Here is a 15,169-nt window from a genome sequence, read left to right on the forward strand (position 1 = left end):
ACTCAGCACCACACCCAGAAATAACTGGCCATGTAACCTTGAGCAAGTTACTTAACCCCAATTGCTTAAAAAAAAAAAAAGAAATTCCACACGTTTAACATTGTGGATAACTCCAGAATGAGTGCCAGAAGCATGGGATTCTACACCCAGCTTTGCCTTAACTTTAATACTCTCTGACTCAGTGCTTCATATTAAGAAATGCTAAAAGTCTAACGGATGGTAGCTGAAAACACCAGCCTTTATTACCAGTTAGTTATTCTATGAGATCTCATCTTAGGCTAGACTTTTTATTTTTTTAAATCATTATTTCAGTTGGCAAAAAATCACCTTCTCTCCCTCTCACTCTAATTGCCACCTTCATCTTCAATCCTCTTCCCCAATGAGAATGAAAGAAAAAAATCTGTTACAAAATGTATAGTCAAGCAAAATAAATGTTCACATTGGCTATATCAAAATAAAAATGACTTACTCTGCACTCTTGAATTCTTCACCTCTCTATCTGGAATCATGGTTTGTAATTACGTTGATTAGAGTCCCTAATTCTTCAAAACTCTTAGTCTCTAATTTTGTGGTCACATAAATTGTTCTCCTGGTGCTGACTTCACTCTGCAGCATTTCATACACTTCATTCTTCTCATGTTTCTTTGAATCATCCCCTTCACCATTTCTTACATAATAGTATCTATCTCTCTACCTGTCTGTCTCTCATAACTTGCTCTGCTATTTCTCAATTAGCACCCCTAAGATTCCCATTCTTTACCACCTCAAAAAGGCTGTATTTGTACATCCTTAGTTTTTTCTTAGGAATAATCCCTCCATTAATCTGCCCTCCCTGCAATTCCCCATTCCCTGTTGAGTGAAATGTATTTTTCTAGTTAAGTCTGTGTGAGTTTGTTTGTGTGTCTATGTGTGTCTTCTTTCCTTCTATGACCAGTTCAAATGATGGGGAGGTTCAAGTGTCAACATCCCCCTTCCATCCTTGTTTGTATAGATGTCTACTAGCTCACCCTGGTTATGTGAAATAAATTTCCCTCACCTGTCTTTCCCTTCCTCAGCCCTCCCCAGTCTCTGCCTCAATGTATTCATCTTTCCCTCTTGATATTTTCCCCCTTAAGATAATCAAGCCATAACAGAACCACTTCCAGACCTAGCCTAATTATAGTCTCTAACCTCTGATGATAATTGGGTTTAAAGAGGACACATATCATTTTCCCACATTTGAACCCTTGTTTAGTCCATTATGATTGTTTACTCATGTTTACCTTCATATATTTCTCTTAACTCCTGTGTTTTAACTATAAAGTTCTGTGTAGCTTTGGTCTTTATTCATTAGGAATGCTTAGAAATTCTCTACTTTATTAAAAATCCATTTCCCCCTGTACAATTATACTCAGTTTTTCTGGGTGAGTTAGTTCTTGGCTTATAAGCCCCTAACTTTTGACTTAGGTGTTTCAGTGGATAGAGCACTTGGCCTAGAGTCAGGAAGACTTAAGTACAAATGCAGCCTCTGATAGTAGCTATCTTCCCGAAGGCAAGTAACTTTGTCTGCCTCAGTTTCCTCAACTGTAAAATAGATAATAATTGCACCTACATAACAGGATTGCTGTGAGGATCAAATGAGACAATTGTAAAGCACTTAATACAGTACTGGTACATTGTAGGCATTATAAAAATGCTTTTCCCCTTCCCTTTCCCCTTCTGGAACAGTGTATTCTAAGTTCTCATCTCCTTAATAGTGGTAGTTGCTTAATTATGTGAGTCTAAATCATGTGGCTCTTGGATACTTGAATCCTTTCTTTATAGATGCTTGAAATATTTTTCTTTCACTTGAAAAATCATAAATTTTGGCTATAATGTTCCTAGGCATTTTCTTTCAGGAGGTGACTGGTGAATTATTTCTATTTCCACTTTGCCCTCTAGTTCTAAGAGATCTGGACAGTCCCCACCCCCCCACCTCAATTTCTTGATACAGATGTTGAGGCACTGTTTTTGGGCATGGTTTTCATATGGTCTACTAATTCTTTAGATTTTTCTTCTCTTTTCAAGGTCAGTTGTTTTTGTTAAACCTTTATTATATTACTTTTTTTTCTGCTTTTTTTTTCCAGTCTTGATTTTGCTTTGATATTTGTTGTCTCATGGAGTCATTAGCTTCCCTTTGGTTTATTTTAATTTTTATGAAGTTTGCTACTTGGGCAAGGTTTTATATCTCATGTGCTAAGATGTTAATTCCCTTTCATATCTTTTCTTCCATAGTTTTTTCTCTAGTACTGTATTTATAAAAACATTTTAAACTCCTTCAATTTCTCTCTTCTAAGAATTCTAGTTAAATTTGTGTGCAAGCTGTGTTGGTATTTTTTGGGGGGGGTGTTGGAGGCATTGCTTATAGATGTTTTGGAATCTTAATCACAGGTGTGGGCTCCTCCCCTCAAACAACATCTTAATGTTTACTGATAACTTAAAAGCCATCTTGGTATCTTCTGGTCCCCCCCCCCCTTTTTTTTTAAAGCAATTGGGGTTAAGTAATTTGCTCAAGGTTACATGGCCAGTTATTTTGTGTGAGTGTTAAGTATCTGAGGCCGGAACCAATCCTGGGTCTCCCAACTCTGGGGCCGGCGCTCTTATTCACTGCACCACCTGGCTGCCTCTTCTGGTCCCCCTTTGATGATGTCACTGCAGAAGCAGAAAGACCCCACACAGGACTTTCCACATACTCTATAATCTAGGAATCATATGTAAGAAGCTTTTCCTGATGCCTCTTAATTCTAGAGCCTTCACCTCTTATTGGAGGGATTAATTACAATTTATCCTGAATATAACATGCTTGCACATCAGTGTAAGGATGTCATTTCCCCCATTAGACTGTAAGCTCCTTCAGGGATTTCGTTTTGCCATTCTTTGTATCACCAGCAATTAGCACAGTGACTAACACATAATGTTGTTTAGTCAGTCAGTCATGTCCAACACTTAAATGACCCCCTTTGGGATTTTTCTTGTTAAAGTTACTGGAGTGGTTTGCTATTTCCTTTTCCAGCTCAGGAAACTGAGGCAAACAGGGTTAAGTGGCTCGCCCAGGATCACACAGCTAGAAAGTGTCTGAGGTTGGATTTCAATTCAGGTCTTTTTGACTCCATGGCCAGTGCATGCTAAAACCTGCTAAAGGTGATATTCCAATGGTTTCCAGTACCCAGGATTGCCTCCACGTCACAAAGAGGCATTAGAAGAGGATTTGTACCTTCTTTGATGTAAAATCATGCTTGCAGAGTTTCTCATCACTTAAGTAAGCTAGCTCTAGTGCAATGAGGCAGATTCATAAAGGCGGTAGGATGGACATATGGGACAGTGTCATGGACTTGGGAGCTAGAAAGACCAGGCAGGGTTCAAGCTCTTACATCAGCACTTACTGACTAGATGACCTTCAGCAAATCACACTACCCTTTTGGGCTTTAGTTTTTCTTTGTCTGTATAAAATGGGAATAATAGTACCCACCTCATAAAGTTGAATGAGATAATAGAGGTAAAGTGCTTTGAAGACTGTAGACAGGAATAGGAATACGGAGTGGACCTGTTATTTCATTAGTATAGAGAATTCCTGGGTACAGGCTTATTACTAGGTAACTAAGGGAGTTTGCTTTTTTGCCTTTTAGGGGCAACATAAGAAAACACCGAGAGGAAGATTTTTTTCACCCACTGAAACGGAGAGGAACAAAACTTATAGTTTTAGGAAGATGTTTAGAGAACTGGGAGGTTAAGTGAATTGGCTAGGGTCACACAGTTAGATGAGAAGCAGAATTTGAAGCTAGGTCTCCAAGGCTTGCCCCCTATCCCTTATACCAAGTTGCCTCTAATGGGCAGGCTGTAGAACCCTATAAATAATGTGAGCTACTTGGGAGCCACAAAGGAAAATCATTGTTATTACATGCTGTTTACTTTTAAATTAAACTGGAATCATGGCAATGGATAGTATTATAAAATGAAAATTATCTCTATATATTTACTTGACTTTCCCATTGGCAAATATTACTCTGTAGAAGTATGTTTAAGTCTTCAGTAAGTTCTTTTGACTGTTTCAAGTCATTATACATGTAAAAATAGAAATTTTTCAGTAATAGAAAAAAATTAGCACTTACAATTTCTCAAGTTTCCTCAACGCTTTGAGGTTCTCTATACATGATATGCAGTTGTTCTGTAGATACAGGTGTGTTAGATTTGTTGCAAAACTCAAATTATCAATTTGGCTAATGTTGTTATCATACAAATATAAAACACTGAGATTTTTGCATAGGGAGAGGTCATCCTAAAAAAGAAAAAAAATTTACAGATTTTTCCTGATCAACATTAACTTTATTAAAAAGTTCTTTACTTAATTTTTAAAAAGTACTTTACTGACTTACTTTAGAGATTTAAAGTACTTTGAGGTACTTTTAAAAGTAGAGTATTTTAAAGAGTTCTTTCATATCTTTCATCAAGTAGCACATTCAAGAGTTAGTTTTACAGACTATAACATTTTGAAACACTACCATTAAGCTTAAATATGCTAAGCTAGATTTTCCCGGTGCCAACACTACCCCCTGACATACAAGTTCTGGTTATTCTGGAGTCTGCTATGAACTATTTCAGTTCACCCTTCTCTTGAGCGCTCCATAGGAGAAGGAATGGCAGTTTTGGAGGGGAGGGAAAGTTAATAAGAATGGAAATTGAAATTTGGGAGAAGAGGGCATTTGGGGTGTGGCACAGTGGTACATTGAATAGAGCACCGGGCCTGGAGTCAGGAGGTCCTGAGTTCAAATCCAGCCTCAGACACTTAACACAAAAACTAGCCATGTGACCTTGGGCAAGCCACTTAACCCCAATTGCTTTCGATAAAGAAAAAAAAAAAAAAAAAAAAAAAAGAAGAGGACATTGGTGGATGACATATCTGTGTGAGGCACCGTGAGGGCATTGGGTGTCTGGGTAGGCAGGAAGAGGAGAGGGTACAAAAGGGGCAGATGGGTCAAAGCCCAACATTAACTTCCCATTCTCCTAAATTATTTTTTTTTGCTTCTTTTAACTAGTAGTAAATTTGAAAGGTTTTACAGTGTGAGACTCTCCTTTTGTACCCCCAGTCATCTGCTGCACTTTGCACTTGAAGCATAAACCCTATTCTGAGGGGAAAAAAAACATAATTGTTTTATGTCAGTGAGTGTAATAACTATTTTAATGAGACAAGGAAGATTCTGAGCTCAGAGTAAACTGAAGATATAAAAAAAATCAACTGCTAACTGGAATAATGTTGCCACTTTTTATTCATTAAGGGTGGGGAAAAGAGGATAGCTTTTCTCTTCCAGTTATTTTAAGAAAGTACAGGAGATCCCAGCTCCTCACCTGTCAGGAATACTCTGTAGATCTCTATACTTGCAGATTATGAAATTGTAGGCTCAGGATTGGCCACACAAGATGAGAAATATAAGAGGAGAAAGTTAAAAAAAAAATAAAAAAGCACCTTAGTATCAAACTCAAGTCTTTGCAGGATTGTGGACTCTTGTCTAATTTGACCTTCGAAACTGGATACCCCCCAAATCCATGATTCTCTGAACTTGATTTGTAAGATTAGAAGTAGAAGTGACCTCAAGAAGCCATCAAGTTCAATTCCTTAATTATAAATATGAGACTTAAATGGCTTTTCCAGGGGTCACAAAGGTAAGAACTCAGAGTATGTAATACTTCTAGGTTCCCTGCTTCCAGAACCAGCTCCTTTCCTATACTAGGCTTTTATGCAGGTGCTGATTGTGGCCCCCAAAACAAGGAAGAAGCTTGCTGCACAGTTGGGGGGGGGTTAGGTCGTTGTGAAAAGGGAGTAGAGAAGGGGATTTATTACCAGTAATGAAAGGGGCTTGCTTTTTTTGTCTTTTAGGGAAAAAGTGAGACCACATCCAGGGGAAGATTTTCCAGATTGAGACAGAGAGGAATAAAAGTCACCACCACTATCACAACTCTGTTGGAACAAAGCCATGGGCAAGATATCCTAACTATGTAAACCTGACAAATGGGAACTGGAATGAAAAATACATGAGTTACGTCAGACCAGGATGTTCACTGAGACATGCAACTGATGAAAATAATGAACATAGGATAGCAGATGATACTAGAAGAGGCCCTCTACTGAAGTCTTTAGCCATTGGTTCCCATCCTATAGTACAGTTTGACTACAGAGAGTCTGGGTTCATGCCTTTACTATTTCATTAAAAAGCTTAGGGGTATCCCAACCTACTTTTGTGTGTGTGGGGGAGAATAAAGGGACACTATACTATGCTTAGTCAGAAATGCAGATGTTTTTGTATTCATTGCTTTAGTTTTAATTTCTGTACCAATTAAATGTTTTACCATTTCAAAAACAACAGTATAAATAAGTAAGCTTATTTATGAAGATATAGTAACTGAAAAAAATGTATCCTATAGCATCAGTTCCTAAATCCTACATTAGAAATTACATCAAAAGAAAAAATTTTGCTTTATGTAAAAAATAAGAATTCTTACAATTATATCTATGTTTCTGTTTGAAAAATTTAAGTGAGTTATTTTCTTCAAGTACTGTGTAATATTCTCCTCTTTTCTGTTCTTTTGGTTGGCACTCCTGGCAACTAGATCCAGTGTGAGTCGAACCATAATTTCCTCAGTAAAGTTTAACTCCAAGGTAAAATTAATTTGGCATCATCTCAAAAAACAATCGCAATTTTTCTTATGACTGGTCTCCTAAAACTTAAAGAAAAAAATATTAGTGTGATATTTATATGAAGCAATCTTAGGAAAATTAATGTTTACTTACTCTTTGATATTTCCTTCAACAAAACTTACATGGCAGTACTTATACTGTTCAGGAAAAAACCAAAAAGATACCATTTTTAAAATCTGATTTTTCTCCTGCTTGAATCATCTAATGTAATATGAGAATATTTGTTTTATTCTAGTGTGGTGAATGGGATCTTTAAAAATATGTATCTGGGTCAAGTTCCATCTTTTTTTTTTTTTGGCTTGAGAAAAATGAGGCCCAAAAAAGTTAATTTAGATAAGATATTTTGTCACATTTTTTTTCCAATAAGAGGGACTAGAATAACCCAACTACTTTTATATGTTGCTTCACAGTTAGTAAAACAATTTAACACACATTATCTCACTTGAGTCTCACAATATACCAGCTGAGTTAAGTAACTTAGCTATTAAGTATAACAATGTCACAGAAATGATTTGCCTAAAGTCACACAACTAATTAAAGACATCCTGGAAAGTGTGTTGGATCTGAAATCAAAGTACATGGAGATCAAAATCTATAGCTGCTACTTATTCCTTAACCTTAAGTTACTTCATCTCTCCAGGCCTTAGTTTCAATAAAATATAAAAATGAGGGGGGGTGGTGGTGGTGTAGATCAGGTGACCTTTATCATCCGACTAATTTCTGAGTGGTATGGCTGAGCCCAGGGCTTCTAACACTTAATCTAATAATCTTTTCATTAAATCTCTGGTACCTTTATTTAACATATTTGCTATGTAAGGTGCACACATCAAAGAAATCATGTATTTTTCAAAGTATGAAAGTGTGTGGTAAGCAGTATGTATTCTTGTATTCACTGTTTCAACTTGGAACATTTAAAGTCTGCTTAATACAGAAAAGCTAATGATGAAATATGTTTTTAGATAGACTATCCATATGTGCATTAACTTTTAAGATAACTAATTGCTATCAACCACCCAAGAAGAATGTCTATTTGGGTAATGACATTTCTGTAAGATTTCCTTAAGTGTTTTATAACATTCTTATTAAAACTGTAACAAAATATACAGGTTACAGTTGAGTAATGTTCCAGGCCATGTTTACAGGAGAAACATATGCAGCTGGAACCTTCAACAGCTGAAATCCTGAATTTGTACAGGTCAGCTTGTGACCTCAGTTTTGGGTGTATTCTACAATGAAACTCAAAGTTGAATAAACAGCATAAGACAGTTCAGAATAGAAAATAGGCACTTTACAACCATACCCTAGAAACATTATATATGTATGCATCTATGTATATATCTGCTGTTTACTAAACCTGCCTAAATATCATCCACATCATTAGGATATTCAGAATGTGAAATTTAACCCCACTTTGGTACAATTATGAGCAAATCCTTCCAAATAACAAAATCCCCATCATAGACCTATGAGGATTTTTACGACAAATTTTGTTTGAACCTTAGTAAAGATATCTGGTGTCTGCTTGTGAAGCCTTTTGTACAGCAAAATATGGAATGGCTTTATTTCTAACAGGAAGAATTTATTAATGGCTATATGATGACGTTTCATGTTAGCAGGGCACAATTTGTAGTCTTTCATGGTAAGGATTATGCTAGTGGCATACAGATCACCGAGTCCACCCCCCTCACTTTACAGATTAGGAAACTGAGGCCCGGAGCGGGTCCAAGTTAAGAGAGCTGGTGAGGAGAACCGCCTGGACTTGGAGCCGGGTCTCGTGGCTCTTTCCGGGTCACCCCCACCAGTCTCCTGGGGTTCAGGGCCTGGGGAGAAGAGGGAAGGTCGGCAGGGAGACAACCCGGGCATCTCCCTGCCCTCCGGGGGTCTTTCACTTTGAACTCTTCGAGGCTCGCCCGTCGGTGAGGATGCGCAGGTGACCGACTCCCCTTTCATAGGCGCCCCCTCCTCCTCCATATCCCCACAGTCCCCCCACCCGTCTCGGGCCCCCACGCCCCTCCCCCGCGACCGCCCCCCTCGGCGGCTTCAAAAGTCTCTAAAGACCAAGTCTTCTAGCGTCCCTCACCGGAAGGCTCCCTCTCAAGGGAGGCTTCTCTTCTCCGCCACGCCGAAAGATTCCTCGAAGACTCTTCTTCCGCCGTAGGCCAGGAAGCAGCCAAGAGCTCCGGCGCTTCCCGGATTTCTTGGTGATTGTTTGTCCTTTCCACGACAGAGCTCCAAGGCTACCACGGCTCGCCACAGACGCAGGGCCCTGCGCGTTGCCATGGCGACGGGACGCTAACCAGCGGGTGCTGACTCCTAGCGGAGGCGGGGCGGTATCGCAGTGCGTGGAGTCTTTTGGCCTTCCGACTCGATCTCCTGCGAGCATCTGGATCCTGCGGTCTCGTCGGCGGCTGTGTAAGCCGGCAGCCGGGAGAGTTCTGTAAGCAGCCCCCTCATTTTCTGTCCAGGCTTCCCCGCTCGCCCCTCGGGGTCGTGAACGCACGAGATATAATAGTAAGGCTTTCGAAGCGCTTTCCTCGCAGTAAATCTTGGGGTTTGGACCTCGGAAACTCGTTGTACGGATGAGTAAAGGGAGGCCCACGGAATTTAAAGGTCTTTGCTGGAGGTCCCACCTGAGCAAATTAATGGGTATTGGAGCTAGCATCCCCGAGGTCTTTGTTTCATGAGTAAACATGGGAGGATATGGACAAGAGTCTCAAGGGGTATGGACAGGCGGCCAGGCAGGGACACTCATCATTGGAGGGAATTTTCTTATCAATGCGATCACAAATCCATATGAACATTTGAACTGAGGGCTTACATTTGTGATATGCCCTATGTGGTAACTCAATAGTAATAATGGCCTTCTGTGTACAATTTAGTAGATAAATCTTAGAGAACTCATTCAGTCTGGAGAATGAAAAGAACACAGAGCAATTTCAATAAAGACCACAATAATGTAAAAGAAAACAATTTTGAAAGACTTAAGAACTCTGCTGAAAGTAGTGATCTATTTTGTGATTTCAGAAGACTGATGATAGCCTTCCAACTTTTGGCATGGAATTTTTGGACTAGAGGTGCAGAATAAGACATAATTTCAAACATGACCAGTATATTGATTTGTCTTGCTTGATTATACATTTTTGTTATAAGGGGTTTCTTTAATGAGGGTAGGGAGGGAATAGACTTCTTTTGGTAAGTTCTAGGGACTCCAGGGACCTGTACTCACTGCTGAAGGGTTTACATTTTGAAATAACAAATCTAACCCTGTGGTTCTAGGATAGGTCTGACTGAGGACAATCACCTGGAAAAAACTATAGGTTCAATACTAAAACAAAATGAGATACTTTTAGGTTATTCAGTAATTAGCAAAAGGCTTACTTAGCCATAATGACTATAGCAACTAACATGTTGGGTCCCCAAAGTAATGTTACTTAAGGGAATGTAACAGCAGTTATTAAGTTCTGAGTTCCTTAAGTCTTTCTGTGGGTGCTTGTAAGAACCTTTTATGTTAAGCATTTCTTTTGTGTGTTGGAAGTAAGAACCTGTCCCATATTTGATTTCTATTATGCAATGAATACTTTTTTACTCTTTTCCCTCTAGACATGAGCCCTTGGAGTATGAGCAGCATGTTCTAAGTGGTAGAAACTTAGATTGGGGAGTTGGGGAGACTTAATGGGCTGGCTTCTAGATAGAGTCTGTACAGGTATCATCCTATTGACTAACTGTGGCGTGGTGATGAAAAAAGCCTTTTAATTGTCTGGTGAGCTAGAAGTAGTATGTATACAAAAGGTGTGACTGAACAGAAAGAATTTCAAGTAACCTTGCTCTAGGAACCCAACCTATTCATTGGAGTGTGGGTTTGGAAAGTAAACCCAGAGCCACTATGTGCCCCATAAGCTTTAATTAAATCTTCAGGGTGCTGAGGGGTTTGCGTGGCTTAGTGGGAACATGAGAAACCAAAAATATGAGAAAAGGGGTATACCTCCTTCTAGGTTGTCAGGCTGAATGCCTGGGTCCAAAGTTGGAGCCCCGACTGCTGAGGGAAAAGGAACACTGCCCTAATAACCTGTTGGGTACAGTAGTAGTTTTGATTATTAGACCATAAAAATCATCAACAACATATTAAAAAAAACATATACAGGAAAAAACAAAGAGAAGTGCTGAAGAGGATGCAACAATTTTACTAGTCTTGTTAAAATTAATATATGCTAAAAAGAACTCTACATAATAAAAATCCACTTTCTTATATAATCCTGTTTCTTGTTCTTTGTATATTGAAGTGTCAGAGTTTCCTTAACTGGGGGGAATTTAAATTCTATTCACTTCAATTCAATCTGAATCCAACACACATTGATTAAGTATCAAACTGAGAAGCAGTGTGGTCTACTAGAAACAGTACAAGACTGAAGTCCTAAGATATAGGTAAAACCTGATGCTGGCGTGCTTAGTAGCTGGTGACCATGTAAAGTCTGAACTTTATTTTTCTCTTGTAAAATAAGGATAATACTTGTATATTACATGCCATGTAGGCATGTGAAAAGAGCTTTGCAAACCTTAAAATATTATATATATATGTATATATATATATATGTGGGGAAAGCTAAGTGGTGCAGTGTATGAAGCAGCAGTCCTACAGTCAGAAAGACTTGAGTTCAAATGTGACTTCAGATACTATCTGTATGAACTGGGGCAGGTCCCTCAACCTCTGTCAGCTTGTTTCCATATCTGTAAAATGAGAATAATAGTACTAACCTACTAGAGTGGTTGTAAGGATAAAACTTATACACACACAAAATTATGTATATGTGTAGATAAAAGTTTTATCCTTACAACAACTCTAAGAGGTTGTAATAGTAATGAAATTTGAAGATCCCTTTGTATTGCAAAGCTAACAAGTACTTAGAAATTAGTTTCAAATGAAGCCTCTGTAAAGAAACAGAAGGTATGAACCCCTATTGCTGACGTAACATTAAGGGACTGAACAGAGAGGAGCTAATATAAGGAAAGGCAGAGAAGCTGCTACTGCTGGACTGAAGACTGAACTGAGAATTGAGAAAATTGAGAATTGAAAAACTGAGAAATGAGAATTGAGACAGAATTTCTTGGAGCAAGCCGTGTGGGAGGCTGGATAAAGTGATTTTGATTTTAAAAACAGAGCTGGATAGTTATTTTGATTTTGAGAAAAGAACTTGTGGTGGCTGAGCTTCTTCTGAGAGCCAGCCAAACTCCTGCTGAGAGCTTCTGAGAACCAGCTGGAGCTGCCGAGGACTTCTAAGAGCCAGCCGGAGCTGCCAGAGGAAGCATGACTGTGGTGTCAGTACTTTTGTCTGTTTTGGGTCTATGTTGATTTCACAGGCAGAAAGTAAATTGAGATGATAGTGCTGACCATGTTTGTGAATATTGTTGTAATTCTGCTAAGCTTGATGTGTGTAGATATTGTTGTGGCTCTGTTAAGTTTTCTCTTCCCAGAAACAGAAACTGTGAAGAACTTGAGGCAGACTAGACACTGAGCTCCAATGTGGAACAGGAATTGCATGGAGAGTTCGACAAGGAACTGGGAGGTGTCTGCCTTTGAACTCAGGTGGCAGTTGGTTAGATTTGGGCAGGAGGAAGCATGGAAGCTGAAAGCCTGCCTCGAGTCAAGATGAAAAGACCTCTCCATGGGTACTGAGTAGTGACTGATGAAATTGTAACCTGATTGCACCCTGTGGGTAGAGGACTTTGACCTTTGTACTTTGTGACTGGATTAAGGAGGTACTAAATGACTGAGTTACTAAATGAATGTACTTTTGTTAAAAACTATGTGACCACTTTGGTGAAAACTGTGGCCATTTCAGTGTGAAGTTGTGACATGGTGAATGCTGTATTTTGATTTCCTGTGAATGTTTTGCTCTGATTTGTTACTGAATAAATAGGGAGTTCACTATACTGTGTAATCAGAACCTTGAAAAGCTATTCACAGCAGCAGTCCTCTGGAAAGCTGCTTGTGCTTGGCTTTACAGAATTTGGTGCTATTTTTTATGTATCTATATCTGTATACACAAGTGTGTATTTATTTATGTAATTTCAAAACAAATAATTTTTTTAATCAGACTTTATAGGATTAGTTTCATGTCCTATTTCAACAAAAATTTATTTTCCCAGGCAAAAGCCTAGAAGTTGAAGTAGTGATATATACCAAATACTCTCACTGAAAACAAAAGAATTCTCACCATTCAGTTTCCTTAAGAGTCCCTGTCTGGAAAAAAAAAAAAAACCATCTATTGAAACAACTTCTTTTGTAAAATTGACACGATAAACCTTTTGCCTTGATGAACAGATAATAAATTTCCTACCTCTTAGTAAGAGGAAGCATGGCATAAAAAGAGGACCTGAAGTCAAAAAGGCATTGATTCAAATGACATTTCCCAGCCATGGGACCTTGGGCAAGTTCACTGAGGCTTCCAGGACACTAGGCAACAACTCTCTAGGATTCTAAGAGTAAGTTTAGATGTTTGAGAGCAGTTTTCATTAATACTTTATCATAAAGTAGTGAAGAAGAACCTGATTGATTAATTCTAAACTACAATGTTTAATATTTCAAAGATATGTTTAGACAACCAGTGAAAAGAGATTGTATTGAACATTATTGTTCCAGTTATGGTAAAGACCTTGTTATTTTGGCTAAGGAGAATTTTGTTTATTTTAAATACTAGCAAGACAAGTATGTAATACATGTTCATAAAATGTCTTGAGCTCTTAAAAGTCCATGGTGCTTAAGTCTGGTTAAATTAGCCCCATTTGATAACTATACAGTTCCTTAGTGTAATGTAATATAACATGTGATAAACTGGCTCTCTAAGATGGCAGGGAATCTTAACCTTTTTTTTTTTTTTTTTGTGACGTGGACCTCTCTGGCAGTCTGGTAAAGCTTATGGACTCCTTTACAGAATAGTTTTCAAATGCATAAAACAAAACAGGATCACAAATGTCAATTCCATTGAAATAGTTATAAAAGTAAAAAAGTTTATGGGCCCTAGACTTAGATCTTCTGCTGGAGTCTTAATAACAGTGGTAAAAATGATTTCCCTTAAAGATTGGTATATATTTTTATCAGTAATGACATGTTAAGTGAATACAACTTCCTTCTTGCTAGGGAAAATTCAGATGGTGATAATTATTCAACACAGTATTCCCTTAGATGGAGGACTGCAGAGTAATTTTGTTCTTATGAATTATGCTATTTAACTTAAAACAGACCTTAAGGTAATGGTCTAAAATAAACCAGAATTTTACACAGGAAATGAGATTCAAACTGCAAAGGAATTGAATACAAGTTACATAAAAATAGCATGTAAGAATTACCTATTAGGGATTGTATAAAAAGCTGAACAGAGATAATTATGTATTAATATTCCAATGGAAGAAAAAGGAATTATTTGATAAGCTGTGATCAGCTGTAATGTTCAGAAAGGTCAATGTTTTCAACAACTTTTTGTTGTAACAAATATTCAGAATTTTCTAGCAGATATTTCAGATATGTCAAAGTGTAATGTCAAAGCCTAGATATACAGTTAGCCTAGAAAACACAATTCTTTATATTTATAGCTTTTAGATTGTGAAAAGGAAAAGTACAACTCTGCAGCTCATCAAAATGTGCCTCTAAGGCACAATACCTTGTTCATTCAGTCATTAGAAAGCTTAGTATAGTCCAAAGAAAATATGAACACTGACATAGGGGACTCTCTAATTTGTTAGGCAGCTCCATAAATTTTGGCAAAAAAAAATTACACATAGTGAAAAAGTAATTAATCACTTGTGCTAGCTATCAAGCTATGATTTTAGCTCTTCCTCCAAAATTTCCCCTAAAGCTATAGTTCCCTATTTTATATTTTGATTTCTGAGGTCAACGAACTTAAATCTATCAATATGCTAATTCACTAAAAATTTGGCTAGCTGACCTCAAGTACCACACTTATTATAATCATCTAAAGTAATAGAGTCACACTTTAAATGTGACTTTGTCTTTAAATGACTTGACATTTTTTAACTAATAAGTCTGATAGTGGTTTAAAATCTTTGAGATAAATTGGTCAGCTCAGAAGGAGCCATTTATAATCTTAAAATATGTCACCATTTCATAACTGGCATGACTTTAACATGAAATGTTTATTTTCTGGCAATACTTTCTGCAGCTCTCATGCTGAAAATATGCTGAAACTTGAGAATGTGCAATTAGGCTTTAAATTTTCTAAGTGGTGTTTTACAAAAAATGACAAAGAATCGATAGGTGAATATAGTGAATGACAATTACTTTATGACAAAGATGAACAAATTGTCTACTTAAGTAATTTTACATCATGAAGATGAACAAAAATCTGAGCAGATTTGCAATTTTCCATATTATTTCTCCAAAAGAAGCATGGCTGCTTACCTTTCTTCAGAATGACGTAGGACTATAGAATGAAAGTTTAAAAACTA

At 37.7% G+C, this 15,169-nt stretch overlaps 1 protein-coding gene across 1 annotated transcript in view; it reads right to left on the reverse strand.

Moving 5' to 3' along the window:
• The window catches only part of PPP1R42 (protein phosphatase 1 regulatory subunit 42), a 32,479-nt gene extending 25,749 nt beyond the window's left edge, over positions 1 to 6,730 (reverse strand). Inside the window, exons 1-2 of the mRNA XM_069099546.1 lie at positions 6,514 to 6,730; positions 4,128 to 4,294 (exon numbers count right to left, since the gene is read on the reverse strand). Coding sequence (XP_068955647.1) covers positions 4,128 to 4,294; positions 6,514 to 6,642 — 296 coding nt within the window. The 5' untranslated portion in view covers positions 6,643 to 6,730. The remainder of the gene's footprint in view (positions 1 to 4,127; positions 4,295 to 6,513) is intronic.
• Between the last annotated feature and the right edge of the window lie 8,439 nt (positions 6,731 to 15,169).

The sequence above is a fragment of the Petaurus breviceps genome, unplaced genomic scaffold (genome assembly GCF_028583685.1).
Source record: "Petaurus breviceps papuanus isolate PSGF00001 unplaced genomic scaffold, PetGlider_PUasm1.0 38, whole genome shotgun sequence".
Classification (NCBI taxonomy): Eukaryota; Metazoa; Chordata; class Mammalia; order Diprotodontia; family Petauridae; genus Petaurus; species Petaurus breviceps.